This window comes from Oculina patagonica, chromosome 12, assembly GCF_052425735.1.
Source record: "Oculina patagonica isolate OP01 chromosome 12, crgOcupat, whole genome shotgun sequence".
In the NCBI taxonomy this organism is placed as follows: domain Eukaryota; kingdom Metazoa; phylum Cnidaria; class Anthozoa; order Scleractinia; family Oculinidae; genus Oculina; species Oculina patagonica.
In genome coordinates, this window is record NC_135769.1 from 7,058,556 (window position 1) to 7,079,214 (window position 20,659).

At 37.9% G+C, this 20,659-nt stretch overlaps 1 protein-coding gene across 3 annotated transcripts in view; it reads left to right on the top strand.

The window, feature by feature from the left end:
- Positions 1–20,659, top strand: part of LOC144631719 (uncharacterized) — a 61,014-nt gene extending 40,355 nt beyond the window's left edge. Inside the window, exons 1-17 of one of the 3 annotated variants that reach the window (XM_078490239.1) lie at positions 70–184; positions 3,079–3,420; positions 5,384–5,460; positions 5,906–6,025; positions 7,866–8,358; positions 8,994–9,059; positions 9,514–9,570; positions 10,254–10,418; positions 11,485–11,547; positions 11,659–12,639; positions 13,349–13,407; positions 13,898–14,096; positions 14,827–14,895; positions 15,699–16,030; positions 17,006–17,057; positions 17,309–17,411; positions 18,212–20,659. In XM_078490239.1, the coding sequence (XP_078346365.1) occupies positions 5,407–5,460; positions 5,906–6,025; positions 7,866–8,358; positions 8,994–9,059; positions 9,514–9,570; positions 10,254–10,418; positions 11,485–11,547; positions 11,659–12,639; positions 13,349–13,407; positions 13,898–14,096; positions 14,827–14,895; positions 15,699–16,030; positions 17,006–17,057; positions 17,309–17,411; positions 18,212–18,359 (2,961 nt within the window). In that variant the 5' untranslated portion in view covers positions 70–184; positions 3,079–3,420; positions 5,384–5,406 and the 3' untranslated portion in view covers positions 18,360–20,659. Of the gene's footprint in view, positions 1–69; positions 185–2,163; positions 3,421–5,383; positions 5,461–5,905; positions 6,026–7,865; positions 8,359–8,993; positions 9,060–9,513; positions 9,571–10,253; positions 10,419–11,484; positions 11,548–11,658; positions 12,640–13,348; positions 13,410–13,897; positions 14,097–14,826; positions 14,896–15,698; positions 16,031–17,005; positions 17,058–17,308; positions 17,412–18,211 lie in introns of those variants that run through there. The other 2 variants (XM_078490240.1, XM_078490242.1) reach the window with 2 other exon arrangements.

A 20,659-nucleotide genomic window follows, 5' to 3' on the forward strand; every position in this document is an offset into this window, starting at 1 on the left:
GCCTCGTTTTCACGTTCCCTCGTGACAAGTTCCCTTCCCCTCCCCGTTGGAAAATTGTCAATCATCAAAAAGAAGGCCGCCATCTTGGAAGCGTGGAGTGAATGATCGAAGGGAAAAGCAAGATTTCTTCAGCATCCAGCCATCAAATAACCAATCTATTCAAGTCCCCGCGGAAGGCTTCGAAGTAACCAACCTTTTTTATGTGTTTTTGTAGTGTTCCTAATGGCGATTTTTGTTTTCTGCGGCTTTCCATAGGTGAATTCTAGATCGTAGAATTTGTTTTCAATGCGTGTTCGCTTGTTCTGCTGTTGTTTTCATATTATTAGTGAATGAGCAATAAGTCGTGTGTCTAATTTTCGACGATCTGTTAACAACGATCTGGCCTGGGGTATCTAATTCTATAATTTAAGCTTAAATTTTGCGCTTGTGTGTGAGTTTCTGAGTGTGGAGCAAATTTTTCAATATTTGCTCGAAGCTGCGTGATCAGCAAAACATGGACAGTTCATTACTGCGTTGGTTGCTTGCCTTTTTGTTTCACTGTGTTCCTCCTTAAGAAAAATGATTTTTGTGGTTGTGTTCTATGTTTATATCGCTTTTAGTGTATAAAAGTGGCTAACATAAGCTTGGCTTCAAGAATGAAAGGTTTTGGGGGGCAAAATTGAACTTTACTTGAGTGGTAAAAAAGGCAACCTCACCTGAACTAAATTGAATGAGATAACGGTAATTTATTGTCGCAAGGAGTGTAAGATCTTCATGATCTTGTGTGTGTATGGAGTTAGCCATATTTCATTTCCCTAACAATGAATGAATTCTGTTACACTGTATGCAGAGATGCCACCCTGTTTTGCACGGAGATACTTGATCTCTTCTCTTCCATTCAACCACAGAAACACAATAAACATGTACACTCAAATAAGCCAAAATATGTGAGAAAAAATGTACTTAAAGAAAGTCTTTCCATTTCCCTTTGTATCAGGGAGATTTAGTGATCTGTATAGGAGATAGTGCGATATGTGGGTAAGGGTACCAATGGGTGAGGACCTTTTAACCATAGACAGGAAAAAAAGAACAACAATTCAAGCTATTGTGTAACAACATCTCTTGATTTGTAATCTACAGATATATGTTGATGCATATAATTCTATTTTATTTTATTAGAATCTGGTTTGTAACGTGGGTGCTAAATGTGTGTTCTCTGTACATTATGTAACCAAATGTTAACTGTGGTGTGTTGTCACTTAAGCTTTGTTTTACACATGTTATTGTCTGGTACAGATGTAGTTATCCAGCTTTAACCTACTCCTAGCAAAAAACCTTACTATTAATTATAGTCATTTTTAGGGTGCTTGTAGGCGGGAGGCTACAGGCAAATGTTTGCATGTTCCACTTATAAAAATTATTTCCTTTGACAATTCGGCCTGCCAAAAAAAAAAGTCCCTTTAACTAACACCTTTTATTTTAAAAGTCTTAGTTTGTATGTATTTAATGTTATAGAAACAAAATTAGTTATTTTAAGCTCTTGTTCCCTTTGAGTTGTGATCCTCTTGAATCTCTGTGGTAAAGGCACAAGCTAAGGAAAGCTACCTTTATCAGAGAGATTGAGAGATCAATTCTTTCAGGCTGCTAAAATGAATAATTACTGTACATTCAGTTGCAGAAAAAAAGTTCTCTAAATAATAGGACGGGCGGATAATAAAAAAATAATCATGTACATGGCGTGGTTCAGTTTAACCCTTGGTGTAATTTGGTGTTTCCATTGTTATGTATACAGCTATTTCAGATAACGTTGTCCGGATCAAAGCTTAAAGACAAGACTGAAAGGGAGTATGGGTAGAAGAAGAGAGCAACTGTACGTGCTGAATATTAAAATATATATTGAATGAAAAGCGATTTTTTTTTTTTTTTTTTTTTTCGGTTATGTAAAAAAAGGTGTTTTTGGCCACAATGATTTAAAAATATTTTTAAAAAAAAAAAGAAAAGGAAAAAAAAAAAAAAAGTAAAAAAAAGGCCTCCGAAAAAAAAAAAAAATTTTTTTTTTTTTTTTGCTGTAAATAAATATTTTTTTTTTTTATTTATTTTTTTTTTTTTTTTTTTTTTATACCCCACCCCCTCCTCTTTTTTTTTTTTTTTTTTTTTTTCCCCATTTTATATAAAATGTATGTTCATTATCATATATTATGATACACAAGAAGAAAGAAAATACCAAATTGTACCAAGGATAAAATTGTACCACAACATATACCTTATAAGTTTACTTGCTGACTTTTACATACATGTACATACTGATTTGATTTTAATAGTGCTTGGGTGTTAATTTGATTTTGGAGCTCAAAGAAGGATGCTTGTTGGAGGCAAGCACTTTTGTCAATTACAAATCAGATTTTGGTTTTGGCTACCGGTAATTGATAATGGCTAAAAAGTGATGCCTGAGAACAAATCATTTGCAACTAAAAATAAGTTAAAACTCTACACACAAGTGTTAGGTATACAGTGGAGTACATATTGCAAATGTTCATATTATAGGGGGTATCTATTGGAATGGGGCTGTTATTTCAAAAGACGGCATGCTCATTTGAAAAGGGGTGCTTGAAAGGAAGGTGGGCAGTTAATTCAATCATGGTACACATCACTATGTGAAGTATTGCGTTATAATGATGTTTGCATGTTTTTCAAGTTATTTGTTACTTGTCTGTACACTTGTTTGGTTAGTTGAAAATTGTGATATTTTTGTCAAGTTGGCTTTTTGAAAAGTATGGCAAGTTGTTGGGAGAGTGGCAAAGGGCGGGGGAGAGATTTCATTGTGAATTAGCTGTTGCATTTTGAAAAGTGCATTGTCATGTGATGAGTTGATGTCAATCCTGTTGTCAAAGGGAAAGGAGCTTTAGGTTATAACCAAAGATCATTTTACTGGACTCCTTGCTTTTAAAGACAATTTTACCCTGTAATTAAATTGAATCATGGACTCGCTTTCACCTCGCTTGGGCTGTGGACTCCAAGCAATGAAGTTCAGGGAGTCAGAGCCGCTTCAATGGAGGATTATTTGGAAGAATATGTTGCCATCAGCTTATGTTTTGTTAGCCAGGAATTAAAAAGACTTGTGAATTTCTGGAGAAGCACTGAAGATCAGCATTTCAAGGACGTTTCCAAGACCAGTGTATTCAAGAATCAAATAATGTGCATATAAGATTGTGTAACAACAAAGGATCATCCCTGTGACATAACTTGATTGCCGTCATCTGATCTGTAAATGAAAGTAATGGCCTCTAAGCTTGCCAGTTGTGAAAAGTGTTATCAGTAACTCATTGTTGGAAGCTGCTTGTTCACACCTTCTAGCTACATTAGGTTGAAGTCTTCATTGTGATTAACTTGTGTTGTTGCTTCTGGATTCTTCAGTCTTCATAGGATAGCTGGGAGAAGCAGGTAAGAAATACTAAAAATAAAATTTTGTGGTACTTGTAATTAATTTTATGTCGTCGAAATTTACTTGAAATACAATGATATCCTTCTTTTTCTCCCCATTTCTTGAACAGCCTTATTTTTTGAACCAATTTTCATTTCCCTCAAAAGTACGAAAAATGGGATTCCATTGTAGTTTCAGCAAAAATAATTATGATGGTTTCAAAATAATTGTTTTTGGTTTGAAATTTCAAACAACTTACTGGTATTTTTCTTGTTGTCAGATTTTTTATCTTCATCTAAAACAAAGGAAAACAAAAGTCAAACAGGTTTTGAAATACCAAACCAAAAACAAATTTAACTAAACAACATGTACGTAATAATATGTAAACAAGTGTTGGCTACTGTAGTCAGCTGGTGCCATCTGTAAGCCATCAGTTGTTACGATATTAAGGTCATTGCCCTGTATTGCATTGCGCATCCTCACTGCGCAGAATTTTACGCGTAATAAGCGCGCGCACATAAACAAAATGGCGGCTTTTTTCTATGCGGCTTAGTCCGCGAGAGAAGTCAATTGTCGCTTTCTCGTAAACGAGTCTGGTAACCTATCAATTTTTTCTCATATTTTGGGTGTAGCGATCAAATTCTTTCTGTAAAATGAAAACAGATCAATTTTTGTGTTTGAAAAATAAATTACTGCTAAAAACGTGTACTTTGCTGGTACTCGCAGAGGAATTTTAAAGGAATTATATGGAATATACAAGGTCTTCCTGCTCCTAAACGAATCTGGTGACCCCCCTTAGTCAGTAATAAACCAGTAGGCGAAGTTTGGTAAAAAAAAATTGTGTTCAGTTCTATTTCAGGGTAATGACCTTAACGTTGAAGTAAGATGTTTCTTTGGTGGTGTTTTTCTTCTCACGTATGTACAAATAGAGTACCGTTATTTAACCCCTTGCCTACCAGAGCCAAACACACTAAGCGACCGGCGGCCATATTGAATTTTTAATGAGATTCTAAATTTGGCTAAGCAATGACATATTTTCAGATAAAATATTAAAGTACACCTGGATTAAGCATTTAAAATAAATTCCTCTCCCTTTTCCGCATTCTCTTACTGTACAGTTGACTCGTACAGCTCCCTAGCGAACTCCTTGACCATGTGCATTTGGAGGTTCAATTTCTTCGATCGATCGAGGCTTCTTCTTCGCCACTTTCTTCTTCTTTTTGTTAAGACTCATCCGAATCACTTGGCTCAAACTTGCTGTGACTTAAATCGCTTACATCAAAGTCGCGATCGGCAAAAATTTCAGCAATAGCTTCACCTATGTCCATTCGGCCTTCACGCACACGAGCCGCCATTTTGAAAATTGTCCGAACAGAAAGTAATTTTATTGGGTCAGCGGTGTTTCGAAAGTAGTGCCAGACCTTTCTCAACAACCGGGGATGATTTATTCAAGGCATCGCAAACAACCAGGCTTTCAGTGGTGTCCTTTGGTTGAGGACGTATATATACGTCCTCGGTCGTTGCGTGACAACAGAGGGGACGTATATATACGTCCTTGGTAGGCAAGGGGTTAAAGCCTTTCAATTCTAGGGAAAATGGTAGACAGATTATTCAGGGATGTAGCTAAGAGAACACTATGCCAGCTCATCAACAAGCCTAGCTGGCCCTTAGCGACATCCCTAATTATTGTAATAAGTAACCTGATCATCTCATGAGAGATCTTGTTTGAGAGCCAAAATCTCTCCAAAAAAATATTACTAAAAGCAAGTTTTAATACGGTAACCAATTAATTTTTGGCTCCTAATAAGACAAGAACAGAATATTTCAACTGAGACCACTGATTCCTATCCCACCCCACCCTTGGGCTCATAATGGCTTGTTTCGCACATTTCTCTCATACCATACCTTTAAATGAATTATGCTGTATGCCTGTAGTGTTCTTGTTTGTTTTAAATTGCCATATGTTACCAATGTTATTGTCAGCCATTATCAAGAGGCCTGTAGTGATGACATCACAAGGGGATGACTGTTATTTCTTTTACTACTCCACCTGTGCCAAGGTATGTAACAGATATTTAGGGGAGAAAAACAGATGTGAGGAATTCAAACAACTGTAGCTTATGTTTGTATGTTCAGCTGTAGTAACAAAGCTGTGCTCTTAGAAGAATTACAGGGTGCCCGAATGCTCTTATGTAAGAAATCTTGGGTGCCCAGCTCACACAAGCTTTTATGATTGCAAAGTTATACAAGTCACCCAAAGACAAAAAGAGGTCACCTGTGGCACCGGGGCTTTGCTATGAGTTAGATTAAGATTGAGCTTGATTAGTGAGAGGTTTCTGCTAAAAGATATAATAATATTCAGATACATATTGTGAGTACTCTTTAAAGAAATAACGCCTTACGGTAGGTGTTTACTTTAAGGGGTGGGCAAAACATGTCAATTTGTAACAGTAGCTTGTTACATTGTACATGTACCTGAAGTTTGACAAAGATTGATTTTTGTAGGGAGATGAATGTCCATTCCGACATGAACCAGCCGCATTACGAAATGAGTTTACTTGTGAACAGTGGGAGAAAGGAAGATGTACAAAGCCAGTCTGCAATTTCAGACATATGGTGATTGAGGTACAGTACAGTATGTTGCTGTTCATGAATTGCATTCTACACTCTCATGCCTATAATAGTACTAAGTCGAGCTTCTTTTTGTGGAAAAAGCAATGACTTGGTTTTATGTGTTGAATTAAACACAGTTTTTAAACTTAATGACTGGTCCACTCATAATGGCATGGCCTTGCTAAAATGTACTGTACTACCTTATTACATGAAATTTTCGCGACACGTTAATTTCGCGATTTTGAGGTGCGCATATTTCGCGACACTTAAATTTCGCGATTTTGCGAAAATTTTATATTTTGAATCACATTAATTTCGCGTTTTTGAGTAAGACACAATTTACATTTCTTTTAAAAACGACTTCATTAGTGAAAAAATAACGTCAAAATTAACAAAAAAGCAAGGGTGGGACTAAATCTCGGCAATAGCTACAACAGAGCAGCTAATGTCCACAAGTAGGTCATGCTTGTATGTGCATGAGTTATTGTTCTTAAGTCAATTGACGACAACGTCCATTTAGATTGGTAATTCCTTCCTTCAGTGGCACTAAACTTATTTTTTCTTAATTATTGATATAATGTGAGTCACTTAATTTTCGCGTCATGTTATGTTCGCGACACTTATTGTTCGCGAAATTAAAGTGTCGTGAAAATTTCATGTAATAAGGTAGTCTCCAAAATTGTTAAAAAGTGGTGTGGCTATGGATGGGTTGGAAGAAAGTGGCCTAAAACTTGAAAAAGTTGGGCTGGCATTTTCACGTTGGTAGTGTTACTTGGAAGAAAATCACATAATTTAAACAATGATTGGGGTTTATTCACACCTTAGAGAATCAATTATGTGCCATTCTTTTATTTTCTTAAAGGAGAAGTTCACTCCAGAATGGCCATTTTTTTTCTTTCACTAATAAAAAGTTTACACAAAGATATGTTATTCACCAAAATTTCAGCCTCCAACGATCGCTATAACCCTACAAAATCTTTCCCAAAACTCGACACCTGAACGCCGCCATCTTGGAGCTGGTAATGTATGCGTGACGTCAAAGAGCTCAGCCTGAAGTTTGACAGGAAAATTTTATTGTTGAAACTCCTTGTTTTTTGTATTTCTTGGAGCTCTGTTTGAGCAAAATGGAGCAACACAAAGAGGCATTTTGACAAACAAAAGCCACTACAAAGAAACAAGGAGTTTCAAGTATTTAAATTTTCCCGCCATACTTCAGGCTGAGCTCTTTGACGTCACGCATACATTACCAGCTCCAAGATGGCGGCGTCCAGTTGTCGAGTTTTGGAAAAGATTTTGTAGGGTTATAGCGCACGTTGGGGGCTAAAATTTTGGGGAATAACATATCTTTGTATAAACTTTTTATTGGCGTAAAGAAAATAAATGGCCATTCTGGAGTGAACTTCTCCTTCAAGGTTATTTGTTAATCAAGGTTATTGTTGATCAGTGAGTGTACCCTCTTAGTTCTAGTATAGTTTACACAAAACTTAGAAGACTTTTTGTGACACTGTTCCTTTACACCCGCTTTCAGTGTTTTGCGCATAGAGGCTTTTGACATCCATCTTTTAATGTGCTAAACAAACAAGACGGAGCAAAATCCGCCAATCACAGCCCACTTACATGACCTTCTGAACTTGTGGGTGCATTTGCATGAAACCAACATCGATTGGCTCATTTTAAACAGCACGTTGAAAGAGGATGTTGAAAGATGGATATAGACAGATAGGTATGCATATAACACTGAAAGCGGGTGTAAGCAACTAAAGTTAGTTTTGGCACTGTCTGGTCAAATCCCAAAGGTTAAAACAGACTTTATCTTACCTTTCTATTATTGTTACTATTATTATATTTACAGAAACACAGATCACAAACCCCATGTTACTGGGAGTCACAGCCAACTGGTTGCCTAAAGCCATTTTGTCCCTTTTTACACACCAAACCAAGACCCAATGAGCGCCCACCCATGAATGTCACTGGAGTTGCTCCTGTTGTACGCCAAGTTCCATCCCGCTCAGTCGCACCTGTGTCCGTTACCCCAGTGCCTGTTGCCCCTTCTTCAGTTGGTCAACCAGAAGTGAGGAACATTCCCACCATATCGAGTCCTCCTAGACCAAGACCGCCCATGCCGCAAAATGTTTCTATACCAAGGCAACCAGTAGCACCCATTCCATATTCTGTAGCCACTAGCAGGCCTATGTTAGTGCCGCAGCCGCAGCGACCACCGCCTCAGATGATACGGACACCTCAGTTTACTGGACCTCCAAGACCAGCAGGGATGGTACAGCCAGTACCAGCAGGAAGGGGATTCCCGCCTATGCTTTCAGGGGTTCCAGTAAGATATGGGAGAGGTATGGACTATATAATTATAAAGGAGCACATGTACTATGCTTGTTGCTCAAAGTTTCAAACATATAGGCTTGAAAAGACATAAAATTAAACTGATTGCAAATTATTAGTACAGTCCACATGTAGAACCATCAATGCTTAAGAAAATTAATAAGAATCTTGTGCACCGTAAAATTCTGAAAATAAGCCCTAGGCTTATATTTGCTAAATGTTCAGTTCTGTTATTATCAAACACACAAAAGGAGAGAATTGTGAATGCAAAGTACAGTGGAGTATTTTTGATGAACTTCTAAGTGTCTGGAAATGTGATGAAACACTCTTGAGTGTTTGATATATTTTCTTCATCAAGACTAAAACTAAGTAGTAAATTGGAGAAATGAAATCATAAAAATCTGTGCTAATAAGGGTCACAATCCAAACCACCATTGTCACTGTTCTGATTTTTGATTTCCTTTGTTTTATTTTGTTGAATTATTAATGAGTTTGAGAAGTAGTACTGTTGTTCAAAACCTTCCAATGTTGGTGTGCCATGCGTGAAACTGCTTGTACAGTACACTATTAGGGATAGGATCTGAACTGCAAAACGCTGTGTTACATGTTATGTAAATGACCACACTTCATTTGGTTTTTCCTACAGCCATGCCAACACCTCATGTTCAGCAGTCATATCACCATCCTCTGATGTACGCTGGAAGACCAGAACGTAAGACAACAGATTTACATTGTTGGCTGTTGTATTGCTAGACTTTGTAAAGTGCGATGTTACAAGGACAGCGCCGCAAATAACAGTTGGTCATCGGACAGTGGCCGACCAAAATTTGCTAATGTCTGACAAATTAATCCCAAGTGTGGAATGACATGATGTCCAGACAATTTTTTGATCATAAATCATTTTAGGCAATGATGAATAAAAATCTGTCCGACCACATTTTTGTTTTGTCCGACCGAGATGGTGTCTTAGTAGGACATATGTCCTTTCAAGTGAAAAAAATTATTTGCAGCCCTTAAAGATGTTTTTGTTTTTCATCGTCTGTCGGCGTAATAATGTATGGAAATTACTTAAAAATACATGTATGTTAGGTGTTGATAACAATGACTCTTAGGACCCCATTTGATTAATATCATAGTTAAATTATTGCCTTCAATTTTTCTTTCAGGTTCAGCAATGCCATTCCTACCGACTAAAATTCACGAGGACAAATTTGACCACCAAGGTATCACACAAAGTCTAGTGCATATTTTTTATTAAATACTTATATATAATGCACTGATTGAACTGCCACACTGTAAGTGTTTTGCTTGACAAAAAGTAGTCATGGGTATATTGTAAAAAAGTAATAGAAAAGCACTCTTCTGTGTGTTTTCACAGCATGATTTTTCATTCAAAACTCTCTCCATTAAAACTTTTGATTCCTACCAAACTCACTTTTATTAAAGGGACTATGTCACAGATTTTAACTGATTTTTGAACCGCCAAAATTTATATTTCTGTCACAGGAAACCTAAAAATAATAATTCGTTTTTATTAAAAATTGCTTTATTAGAGCAATGAAACTGTTAACAAGCATCTTTGGTTGCGGATGGCTCGGATGGAAACGGATTGCAATTTGAAAACTTTAGGCAACCGCTTTCAAATTGTTTCTGCACGTCTTCGAAATATCGATATTTATAGCCGTAGCTTGATTTCTATCCGAAAATTAAGGTTGTATTTCCTTTAGATGTTCAAAGATAAGGTTTATTTAGGATTAAGTTGCCTATCACTAATTTCAGAACAGTTTAGAACACAAATCTGCGAAATCCCAGTGACACAGTCCCTTTAATGAGCTGTGAAGGGGAATTGGAAGGACAAGAGAAGGTTATGTGTCTGTGTGAAACCCAAATCTCTTTGCACTTTTAGATTCTGACTCGTACTCCAGCAGTGAAAGTGATGATGAGAGGAGAAAATCGCATGAAGCATCTCATCGAAGAGTACGCAGCAGTTCACACAGAGAAGTCTTTGCAAGCAATAGGAGAGAGATTCGCAGTAACAGGAAACAGCAGTCCAACAAACAACGTCATGAGAGTGAGTTAACATGTTGTGTATTTCTATGACAATGCCAATGGCATTGTGATTATGAAGAAGCTGACAAACTTTATTTTAGTGGAAACTGATACAAACTCAGCATTTAAGGAGAAGTTCACTCCAGAATGGTCATTTATTTTCTTTACACCAATAAAAAGTTTATACAAAGATATGTCATTTACCAAAATGTCAGCCTCCAACGTGCCCTATAACCCTACGAAATCTTTCCCAAAACTCGAGAACTGAACGCCGCCATCTTGGAGCTGGTAATGTATGCGTGACGTCAAAGAGCTCAGCCTGAAGTTTGGCGGGGAAATTTTAATAGTCGGAACTCCTTGTTTTTTGTATTTCTTGGAGCTCTATTTGAGCAAAATGGTGATGCACAAACAGGCATTTTGACAAACAAAAGCCACTACGAAGAAACAAGGAGTTTCAAGTATTTAAATTTTCCCGCAAACTTCAGGCTGAGCTCTTTGACGTCACGCATACATTACAAGCTCCAAGATGGCGGCGTTCAGTTGTCGAGTTCTGGGAAAGATTTCCTAGGGTTCCAGCGCACGTTAGAGGCTGAAATTTTGGTAAATAACATATCTTTGTATAAACTTTTTATTGGCGTAAAAAAATAGATGGCCATTCTGGAGTGAACTTCTCCTTTAAAAAGGGTTTTTTTATTGAGTGTTGTAAAACCAAAACCAAAGTTATCACTCTGACCAATTACAACGGACACAGACAATCCAGTGAACCAATCAAAACTCAAAGCAATTACATGTAGCTGTTACAAAGTGTGTGAAAGCATGTGTTCAAGCGAATCATGATTAGTTTTTGGTTTTACTTCTGATTGGTTGAGAGAATGGCTCAATTTTTTTCAACCTATCAGCGCTAAGCGCAGCAGTTCAAATCAAAGTAAACATGAATTACTTTCAGCACTCAAGTGAATATCACTCTAACACTTCCCTCATTGGACTGTATACAGTTTATTGATTTATCTTGTCACATCATTTTTTTTCTCCAACAGGATTAGGAGAAACCCTTCTTTTATGTTTTTTCCTTTACTCTTTATTCTTAGGGTACAAGAGTAGTGAACGTAGAAAACCCAACGTGTCAAGAGACAAAAGCAAAGATTCTTCAGGTATTCTATTATCTTTTTTTGGAGATTCACAATTTGTTTTTGTTTTGTTTTTATCTCACCCCTAGTGCTATTATTATTCACTCATCACGATTTGTTGACTTTTGTTTGTAGAGGCTGAGCGAGAAAGGTCTAGAGCAAAGAGGAAGCCTTCAAAAAGATCTCGAGACGAGAATGAGGAACTAGACAGGAGGGACAGTAAACAAGAAAGAAGGACTAGTCCAACAAAAGACGAAAATACAAGCGAGAAAGAGGACAAGGAAGAAGAAGAAAAGTCAGATCAGGCAAAAGATGCTAGTAGTCCAGGTATCAAAGTCAAAACACTTGAGGAGATATTACGTGAGAAAGCACTGAAGAAACTTGAAGAGAGAAGAGCACAGGGCAAAGTACAGAAAGATGCCAAAGAGGGTAAAGTAGAGGACAATTTGAGTGAAGGTGATAAGGACACTGAAAAAGCTGATGAGGAGGAGTCTAGTGTAATAGAAACAGAGAGTAAAGAGAAGTCTCCTGTTACAATTGACGGAAAAGACAATGACAGTATTGATTCTTCAACAGAAAAGTTGACTGCTACAAGGAAGGTTTCAACAAGTGACAAAAAATCTCCTGTGAAGAAAGTTATCAAAACAAATAAGATTTTATTAAGTAAGGACAATAACAGTGTTGAATCTTCCACTGAAAAGACATCCGCCGCAAAAAGGGTTTCAGCAAATGCTGAAGACAATGAAGGTGGTGAAGGGAAAGTAAGCAGTAATGAACCTCCTTCTCCCTTTCAAGAAGTTAGGGTGAAATCATTTGAGGAAATAATGCAGGAAAAAAGGAAAAGAAAATTAGAAGGAAGTTCGAGAGGATCGTCTGAAGATGTGAGTGAAGAAGTGCAGGCTAGTGTTCCAGGGGAAGCGAACAGCAGTACTGCAGCTGCGTCGTCAATTCCTCCAAAGAGGTTAAAAAGATTAGTGCGGAAATCATCTGGTGATAGTGACAAGGAAGCAAAGGTTGTGTCTTCATCTGGTGCAGAGGACACTGTGAGCAAAGTTAAACCTGCAAAGAAGAGAATGGTTTATGTCATGGATAAAGCAAGTCCAAGCAAAGAGAATGGTGTGTATCTATGGGGTTATGTTCACTTTGTTAAGACTGGCATTGTGTGCAAAGAAAGTCCTGTCCAACAGCGCAGGGCTAGTGGATTTTCCTTTCAGGCTAGTTGATTTTATCCTTTACCTGCCCAAGGGGCAATAAACATTTTTGGACTTCTCATTTGGTAGATGAAGTAACGCCACTGAGAAAAGCCTTCAGGCTAGCACACAGAGTTTCTAATTTGCCTGACAGTGAAGCCAGAGAATCCACTTTCTTTGCACCCTGCTCTCAGTGATTTTCATGCCTTATTAAGGATTGCCAACAAGGATGACTCCTTGTTGGCAATCTTTGTTTCTACTTGAACAAATACTATGCAAACAGCTACAATGTACATTGTGTCTGCTTGCCAGTATAATTATTAATAAAATTATTTAAAGTAGAAATAAATGAAAACTAGTCCGCCCTTCGCTCCTTTATCAAAAGAGACCATTAGATCAAAGTACAAGTATGATCCACAGAATCTCTGTTGCTACTGGGAAAACAACATGTACTTGTAGCTGCACAAAGAGGAGTAACAATTTGTACTTTGATCGAAAGTTTCTGACTAATGGCTTAGCAACAGCTCAGGTTTGGAGTACCATCAGTGCCATTTACCACAGATATCCAGGCATACGTGATGACATTTATAATAATTATATCACATTTTTTTACTCCATGCTTCTTTCGCTTTCAGGTGTCTCCTCCACTGCCAGTAAGGAAGACAACAAGCCAAAGCAGATTACCTTGAAAAAGGTAATTAAAAACTTTTTTGTGTGTTTAAAAGGAACCATGTGTCCTGGAACAATTATTGTAAAAGCTGATGGAGTAACCCTATTTAAATAAAGGCTTTCTTTTCTCTCTCTTTCGAGAAAAAAATCATAAAAAAAGCCTTCATCGTTAAAGTTCATCAAAAACACAGCTTGTACCTTTGCAATCCATTTCAATCTTTTCCAGATTTAAATATCCTAATTCGTTAATGTCTTTCTGTCACATCTTTGGTGTTTTTTCATCCTTTTCAAACTGTTTTTTCAGATTTTCTACTTTTAAGTAAACCCTTATGTTTTAATTATAAAAAATAACTTGATATTCCACAACATTGCTCCCAATGGAGATGTCCTAGTTTTCATGCTACATAGCAGTATCATGTGGAGAAATAAAGAAATGCAACAGAACAGGACTTTTTTTAACCAAAGTGAGCAGTGCAACCAAAATTCCTTTAACAAACAAGGATATTTTTTATTAGGCTGCAGTCGCTGAACGTCTTGAAACACAGCAGGTCAAGGTGAAAACCTTTGAAGAGATAATGGCTGAGAAGAGACAGCGAGCATCACAGGAGAATATTGAGGTTCAACAGGGCAAAGAAGTTGCTGATGAAGATGAAAAAAGACCCAGCAATATATTGTGGAAAAGCAGACAGTCTAAGCCGTTAAAAACTACAACAGGTAAGAAATGAGGATACCTAAACTTCAAGCCAGGATTCGAGCCAGGATCCGAGCCAGGATTGAGCCAGGATCCGAGCTAGGATCTGAGCAAGGATAATTAAGAATGGCACTGAATAATTAAGCGCTTCGGTTAGCCTGAATGGCACTCCGGTTAGCCTAAATAGCGTTGGGTTAGCCTAAATAGCGTTCGGTTAGCCTAAATAGCGCTCTGGTTAGCCTAAATAGCGTTCGGTTAGCCTAACTAGCACTCTGGTTAGCCTTACTAGCATTCTGGTTAGCCTAACTAGCACTACGGTTAGCCTACTTTAGCTTGGGTTTCTTGCGGTTAGCTTTTATAATAGGGTTAGGATTTCTATCTGAAAAAAGGTTGGCTCCTAGCTCTGATTCTAGCTCAGATCCTGGCTTGAATCCTGGCTCGGATCCTGGCTCGAATCCTGGCTCGAATCCTGGCTTTATTATTAGTTTATCTCGTAAGAAATTTGCTGAAAATTAGCTCTTGTATGTTGTTGGAGGAAACAAATTTTAGAATTATGTTTTGTTTTACAGACCTAAATTTACACGTAGTTAGCAAAGTTACGTGGTTAGCGTTCAAAGGCTTGTCTTGATTTTTCATGAGCAAATTTAACACTTGTACTTATTCTCATTACTTGCTTTTGTACTTAAATTTCCTATTACAATGCTTTATAGAGAGAAATTCCCAATTAATTTACATTAATTTATAATATTTTAGCACATGTAATAAAACCAAGAAGAATCAAGGTCTGGGCACAGGGAGCTTCAAAAGTGAAGGCAAAAGAAGGTGAGATGACCCTTGATTTCTTTTAACCCGATTCTAAAGTCACTCAAATATTAATGTGCAATTCTGAAATCCAAAGTTGAAATTGTTGTTGTTTCAAAGTGTGACACCGTCCAAAGTACAAGATGTTTTCCCTAAGCAGTGATAAAAGGTTTGCCGACCACCTACGTTATTAAAACTAAATTGAAATAATCCTGCTTTAAAATTAATGACCAGGCCCTAAAGGTGACTTTGAAGTTATTTTCCCTTACATTGTACATTGGTGGTGCAGTGGGGTAATGGTTAGTGCACTGGCCTCCAGATCAAGCTTCCTTGGTTTGAGCCATGGCCAGGGCTATTGTGTTGTTAATAATGATAATCAATTTATATAGCGCATTTTTCATATGTTCAAATGCGCTGTACACATACTGTAATTTACTACACAAAGACCAGACCACAACACCGGGAACTTCGTGCCCTACTCTTTGCGAATAGTGTGTGGGTTCTTTAACTTCCCCTGTTATTAGACTGAGGATACAGGAGACGGGACCTACGGTTTATCGTCCTTTTCCGAGAAGACTAGAATGTCCAACCATTTGCAGATGTAATTACAAAGGCAGCACATTCTCCTCAGTTATTTTAAGACCCTGAGTGTTGGTCCGGTCTGGGGTTCGAACCCAGGATCTCCCGCACAGCAGTCTGGCGCTCTACCAACTGAGCTAACCAGGCGGCGGTTTTTGTTGTTGGGCAAGACACTTTACTCTCACAGTGCCTCTCTCTCTAAGATCTACTTGGGTTTAAAAAGGCTTTATGTTGATTTCGTTTAGATGATGTAAGCAGTAGTACAACAGATGTATCACCAAAAGAATCTGAATCACAGGATCAAGCTGTTCCAAGTGCCATAGAAACATCAAAATTGTCCAGTCTTCAATCTGAAACCAGCGAGGCTGAATCACTGGACAGTCCTGGACTTTCACAAACAATGGAACAAACACCCATTTCTGATCAAAGCATTCCTGAAAGAGACAGTTTTGGCAGTGATGCTACCCCAAGTGTGAATGCCAGTGTTAGGCTTCAAGAGTATGCTGATGATAAGGACGTGGTGGATGCAGCAAGTAAAGAGATGGAGCCTAGTCCAGAGATCACTGCAATGGAAGAGGTAATTGTTAATCTTGATTTCAAGAACTTGATCATAAGAAAGCCAACAATAATAGTTTAACTAAGTTGAATGAACTCTACAGTTAAACCCATTACATACATGCAAAGCTGTGCTCTTTTTTTATTTTTTATTTTTTATTGCAAGACACAAAAAAGAAGAAGTTACATTACATTGCATTACATTACACTACTTACACAAAAACGCTATTTACAATACAACATGTTACATTACTCTAATTACGATACTCTACTTACAATATAGTATTTAAACTTATTACACCTAATGCTTATAATTACACCTTTCAGTTTACACCACACAGTGACACATATAGACAATGCAAAAACCCAATTAAATTCTCTTACAAAAATTAACGAAAACAACTTAATAGTGTGTCAAATATTTAAGCTTAATAAAACCAACGGACATTCCATTTCTTTCCTTGAATTAAAGTTAATTTAAGATTACAACAGAAGTTCCCATCTTGTGTTAAAATCGCGAAGCTTTTGGTTCCTTATTGCAATTATCTTTTCGACCTTGAAAGCAAAGTTATACTAGTCGCCAAAAGACAAAAGTAAGTTGCATGTGACACTCAGTTCAGTTAGAGTGCAGCTCTGACATGTTGGTAGTGAGGATGGTTTATGAAAACCTGGTTGGAAATGTACTACTACATGGATAAACTTAAAAATGCAAGGATAATGTTTTCAAGTTAAGATGAAGAGACATGGAGTTTATTTTAACAGCTTATGTCAGCTGCTACTCGACAATACCGTGTGTACCAAGTACAGTGATGGAAAACTGGAAACCTGTATTTTTAAATGGGTCAAATTAAAACTTCATGTCAGTAAACCTCAGTCAGTAAGCAACTTTCACATGTATGCGTATTACATTTAAGGGACGGCGGGGGGGGGGGGGGCACCCCCCCCCCCCCCCCTTATGCACAAGTGAAATTTATGATGGGCACCTTCTGTTTCTTAGGAGCCTGAAGGAATATCCAGCAGCCTCGATAAACCACAAGATTCATTGACAGGTAGGGTACAATACAAGTAATGATGTTACATGTATGTCATTCCAGGAAAGTGTTGTAAGAAAGTTGTTTGGACTGAAATTCCAGACCACGATGAACATTGTCTGATTTGATCGTGAGTTTAGAATTGGAGAATGCTGTGCTGTTAAGCCTTGACACCAACATACAAGATCTCTTTGTGGTTCTATCTCCATACGCTTGTGATAGTTTTGTTTATATGGAATTCATAATGTGATCACATTTATTCCCCTTAGATCATCCTGTTATAGAGAACTCAGACCAGCCAATGGAGCTGCTATCAACTGAATCAAAAGTTTCAAAGGAGCCGCCATCTTATGACGAGATCAAACAAGCAATGTAAGTGAAGTAGATATTCTGTCTTTTTTGTGCTTGGATAATCATATTTACGTTGGGTCTTTCTCCCAGAACGGGCAACAAGTAGTCTGTTGTCATTCAGTGGTTACTGGAGACACAGAGAACTACAAGAGACGAGATGTCACATCATGTGTCCAGTGTTCATACGTCCCCGTTTTTATCGCACATTTCATTTTTTGCTCGAGGCAGTGATGCTTCTTACTCAACAGGGGGCTATTCATAGTCTACATATCCCTGTTTTCTTTAGCGCCCTCCTTATGAGGTACATATGGGAACAAGCAGAATTGCTACACCATTGCAGCTCATGAATGAGATGCTCATATATACATCATAGGTTATCAGGGCTGCAAATAATTTTTTTTCACTTGAAAGGACATATGTCCTACTAAGACACCATCTTGGTCTGACAAAACAAAATTTTTGTCGGACATCACCAAAAACAAAAAGTTGAAATTTATTCATTGTTGCCGTAAAATGATTTACGATCAAACAATTGTCCAGACATCATGTCCGACCACACTTGGGATTTCGTCGGACATGAGCAATTTTTGGTCGGCCAATGTCCGATGACCGACTGTTATTTGCAGCCCTGGGTTATCCTCCAACCCACACCCAACCACAGCAGAGGGGGGAAGAGGCATTGTAGAAGTAAAGTGTTTGCTCAGTGACGTAGTGTTAACACTGGTCAGATTCGCCAAACTTTTGAACTGGCCTGTCTTATATTCTGTAGTTACTGCATTGTGAAGTGTATTTTAAATATCAGTGTCTTTCTCTTTTTACAGAGCGAATGAAATGTCCAAGAAGGATGACTTCTTTGCGGAGTTTGGTGCTGATATTGATTTGGGAGAGGACGATGGGGATGTGGACTACGCGTATGACGTGAATGAGGACGATCTGCTCATGGAGCTGGATGAAATGATTAATGATTAGTGATTAGTGAAGAAAAAAAAGACAAAGGCTTCCAAGGAACTAAACAAGGTCACAAGAAGAAGCTTTTGGCTTGAGAAAGAGTTGCTTTGAAAATGTGATTAGATGGTTGACGATTGAAAACAAAAATTGCGAGAAGCTAGACAGTATTAAGCGTTTTAACACGTGGGATAGATGCTATAATGACGGATGATAAACGACTGATCAAAGATGATGATTGACCAGTGGTAATGATGATAATTGACCAATGACGTTGATGATTCAGATTGACAAATGATGGTGATGATTGGCCAACGACGATGATGCCTGATCAATGATTGTAACGATTGACAAATGACAATGATGGCGATTGACTAATGATGGTGATCTGATGATTGTCCAATAATGATGATGATTGACCAATGATAATGATGATTGACCAATGATGGCGATGATTGACCAATGGTGATGATGACGATTGACCAGGATGATGATGACGATGATGATGACAACAATAAAAAGTACATTTACCAAAGGCTAGCAGAGATGGATGTGATACTTGCAAGTTATTTATATGAAGAACATGAAGACCCCGTGTTACCTATTAATGAATCCAGACAAATGCAGTGTTTAACTTGCATGACTGACTGCTTGTCACATGATCATAAATTGAAATGAAAAGTAAGCTATATACTTTGAAACAGTTCGCCACTGTGAGCTAGATCCCTTTATGTAATGGGAAGTAAACGTACTGCCTAACACCACCATGGAACTATTGTGTAGTTAGTGAATTTTTTGACCATGTTGTGTTGCGTTAGTTGACTATGTTGTGACCTAAATTGAAATGAAAAGTTAGCCACTACTTTGGAACAATTCGCCACAGAGAGCTATATTCATTAAGTAATGGAAACTAAACGTACTACCTTACACCACCATGGAACTATTCTAGAACTTGTGATCTTTCATATGGCTACTCCGTCTTGTTGACCATGTTGTGTTAGTTGACTGCGGATGTGTATTTGTAAAAAGCGATCTCTATTAAAAACGCCAGACTGCACTAATTTAGTTGGAATTCATGGAACGCTGCAAGCGATGGGCCTTGTCAAGGGATAATGCAGTTTTCAGTCGCTTGGGCAAAATTGCCGATCAGCTATTCACGAATGCAGTGATTAGAGAAGTGTGAAGATGCAACCTGCAGTATTTCAATTAATTTCAAAAAGATACGGCTTAAATATACGACCTGTGCTCAAGCCTGGTATCCCCTTCAACAATGTGTGCCCTAACTTACGTACCAAGCTATTTGCCTCACGGACACATCTTGCCAAACTGCTGCCATCTGATGCGCAAGATTGTATTTTACCGTTTACCAAGATAGCTCCTTGTCGCTACCAGTCTAGACAACTCTGGCACAGTCTATCGCCCTTACAACAGACCTAACAAAGTTAGCAGGCCTGTGCTCCATGTTTGATGCTGTGACATCATCTCCTTTCAAGAACAGATCAGCAAAACCTCCTGCATTACTGATTAATTTACACTCCTTCTTATCAGTTGATGGCCCTCCTGATCCTCTTTTCACGGTTCAAAGTAGTTGATGTACTTGCGTGACACTGACACACTTAATTTACCAAATTTGCATAAAGTATCTACTGGCGTGACACCGTATTATCGATTGACGTGACAGCGAATTATCTGTTGGCGTGACACCGTATTATCTATTGACGTGACACCGAATTATCTTTCGGCGTGACACACTATTATCTTGCCATGACATATTTTGTATTGGCGTGACACCGTTTCTGTATCGGCATGACACTGTTGTATCATTTAAAACTTTACAAGAAAGGGAAATGGTCCCTGATATACATGGAACAGTTCAAGTTATAAACATTGTGATCATGGTATTGAAGTAAAGAACTTTCCTGAGTTAAACCAACAGTTATAAACTTCCAAGCCTGATCATGCCATATCGCCATCCCATTCATTCGTCAGTGAGTCTTGGTCAATATAAACTTGATTTGACCTGTTCAGCGCCCGAGTCATTTGGACAGCATAATAAATATGCTCTTTACACTGTTTACCGACCAAGATACGGTTCTCATTGAAGAATTAGAAATAATTGGGGAATCAGGATTTGAGCTAACGCTATTTTTTGTCAAACACATTGCTACGGAAACTAACGTAACGTGGACGTCAAAGAGATCTAGGACAAGACATTGACATTTAAAGAGAAACATATGGGATAAAGTCAGAAGACATTATTTGAAGACAATTAATTGTAAAAAGTGCGATTGCGAGTTTATGCTATTGAAGTTATGTACAGTTTA